The 2,862-nt window shown below is 36.9% G+C and overlaps 1 protein-coding gene across 1 annotated transcript; it reads right to left on the bottom strand.

Annotated features, from left to right (window-relative positions):
• Positions 1–894: 894 nt before the first annotated feature.
• On the bottom strand, positions 895–2,163 carry LOC105211189 (uncharacterized). The gene has a single exon (XM_011182524.3). It carries the CDS (start codon positions 1,952–1,954, stop codon positions 1,211–1,213), a length of 744 nt encoding a protein of 247 aa, XP_011180826.1. The 5' UTR covers positions 1,955–2,163; the 3' UTR covers positions 895–1,210.
• Positions 2,164–2,862: the final 699 nt, after the last annotated feature.

Genomic DNA, 2,862 nt, shown 5'->3' with positions numbered 1-2,862 from the left:
TAAAATGTTGTTTATTTATCAAAAAACCAGCAAATTTTTCCACATATTTTTACTTCGGCTGCGGTGTAACGCTTCCGTTCATAAGGTTTTTATGCCCCACCATTGTTTAGCATTTTTTTCGATTAATGATTTCTTTGCCTTTGTTTCTTGCTTTTGCTTTTCGATTTTGCGGTTTAATCTTGAAAAATTACAACAGCAACAGCTTCATTGCTCTATGCCTAGAGTTTTCTATGAAGCTGTAAGTACAACAACATGTTTCTTGCTGCTAGTTTTTACGCCTCGCTTGGCCAAGTTCAAGGTGTTGCTGCGTTTATTATCAGCTCAATTGTTGTTGTGTTTATATTTTTCGATTTATTTTTGGCTCATTGTGGATAATTTGTGGTTTGAAAATTTGATTTTCGTGCAACTAATTGAGTTGCCTCGTTGCTGTTTAGAAAAAGTCGGTTTTTATTTATGTTTACGCTGGCACCTCAGCCGACACTTTTATGTGGGTTAAGCATAAAGAAAACAACAAAAAAGAATGAATATGTGAGCATGTGTTTTTAAATAATGTATTGTATTCTCTTTTTTATATACTTTGTTGCATGACCTGGTTTAGCTATCTAATATAAAAGGAACTTTCAAATTACTTCTTATTCTTCTTCATATTCACTTCTTAAAAGCATGGGTTCCAGGGAACGGTATCCAAGAAAAAATGTCGGTGATCTAAGCTGATTTTCAACCATGTGCTTAGTCTAAAAAGAAGAATTCATCGTTTGCCTACTTAGATTCTATTTTTAGACGATTCCTTAGACAGAATTAGTTTTAGTTATGAGTTCGACCGCTCTTGTAGTCATTCCATTTATAGATGTAATCCAGTTAATCTGATACCACAATAACAACACATTTTCTTACTCTATTTTGAGAATTTTCGTATAACGTTTTACAATTTTTATACGGTCGATTTAGGGACCATTATATACTTTCATTACAAAAGACATTTATAAATTTTCAACATAGAATTTTTCGTCCCTCCCAATAGGTAGAGAGCGTTAGGCTAAAGTAGTTGCTGGTTTTTGGAAATACCATAGATGAAATCGTATTGAGATCATCAATGGTATTCCAAAAATCAGCAACTATTGAGTTTCATACTTTCATTTCAACTATCAACCATCTCTCTTGACAACCACTGTTGCGAAACTTCTGCAGCGCTTCATTGTAGGTCAAAAGCTTAGTGACTCCAACATCTCAGTTCCAACTTTAGACAATTACATTCAACCGGCTTCAACGCTGACACTTTATCTTTCAAACATTCCGAAAAGCTCGGATAAGGCGTACACTTTCTCGGACCACAATCTGCTCTCTTGAGATGGCAGTCTGGTGGGTCGCGCGCTGGCTTACAACCGGGCCAAGCGAGTTTCGGACAACGTTTCGACAAGTGATTGCGACACATCATTGTTAAACGGCATGTCTTCAAGTCATCGCATAGCGGAATAGGTCTTGGTGGTTTTTTTCGCTTTGGTGGCTTATACTTGGTTTGCGGAAAACAACAGATCGGCTTTGGCGCCACAAAAAATGTAGTGCATTCGGCCCAAGTGCGTTGATATTTCTTATTTAGATTATCACCTGGCATGTAGTAGAGATCATCGAAACGTGGATGAGCCCACTTGCAGAGTTCGGTACAACACCGTTCCACATCCAAGAGCCATGTGCGCTGCGGTCTACAAGATTTCATTGACAACATCTTCACACCGCAAATGGGATACGGCTTGGCGCAGTTTGTGCGATAATATATAGCTTTCGTATTCCGCTTGTGAAATGGCTCTCGCTGTGGTGGACATTTCGCTTCATTGGCTTGCACCTTATTCGATTCGCCACGCACGATGTCAAAGAAAGTGTTTGTTATGTCGTTTGTAACATTCTTGTTTTTTACCGTTGCTATTACACATTGGGCTAGTCTTTTTAGAAAAGACATTGCGCTGAAACGTTTTAGTTTTCAGCAGTCTCCGCAATACTTCGTGTGTTTCTAGTCAGTTTTTTCGAAATTTGCATATAAAATTTGTGCAAAATATGCTTCGCATATGAAAATTTTGATTTTTTCGTTCCGTTATATTTTTTTGAATATTTTTAATAAAAGTAAATAAAATCAATATTTTGAAGTGAAGTCGACAGCTCAATATTCCAATTGGAATATTTGTTATTTGTTGTGTCATATAAATTCACCTCATACAAGTTTGCGGAAGCAGGGTGTTCTTTAGTATTATACATTAATCCACATATCCTTTAGTGTTGGAATAAAAATCTAATATGTTTGAAATTATCTGGTAACTATTTGTACTAGTTAAGTTAGTTCAAAGTATAAGGTGCTGTTAATACATCTCGTATTTCTCTTTTTTCATGGATTTGTTGAATTTGCTAGTTTCTTAGTCTTAGGAGTGTCATATTGTCCAGTCTTGGAAAAGCTTGAGCTATGAAAATTGGACCATTATAGATTTTACCATAAGACACGTCTGGACGTTTTCATATGATTTATGGCTTTGTTGAGAACCATCTTTATAGTATCCTAGTATTACTGATCAGAATACTCAGTAGTTCATTCTACCTTTCATAAAACAATCTCAAGATATCTCTAAGTTCCTGAATTTCGAGGCAGTTTTCTAGTGAGTACAAAATGAGCTGGAAACCTTGTACTTGAATCCATTTTATGAAAACGCTGCCGCCTTGAAACTCATTCTGCGAATCATCTTTCTTTTTCTTGACTGGCGTAGATACCGGTTACGCGGTAATAGCCGAGTCCACAAATGTGCGCCACGCATCTCTCCTTTTGGCAGTTTGGCGCCGATTGGTAATACTAAGTGAAGACAAGTCCTCCTCAACCTGGTC

This window comes from Zeugodacus cucurbitae, chromosome 6 (assembly GCF_028554725.1).
Source record: "Zeugodacus cucurbitae isolate PBARC_wt_2022May chromosome 6, idZeuCucr1.2, whole genome shotgun sequence".
Classification (NCBI taxonomy): Eukaryota; Metazoa; Arthropoda; class Insecta; order Diptera; family Tephritidae; genus Zeugodacus; species Zeugodacus cucurbitae.
This window is presented reverse-complemented; position numbering and strand designations above follow the sequence as displayed.

Bases quoted from the DNA above. Each gene is read 5' to 3' on its own strand.
- LOC105211189 (XM_011182524.3), bottom strand. From the start codon at position 1,954: ATGTCTTTTCTAAAAAGACTAGCCCAATGTGTAATAGCAACGGTAAAA.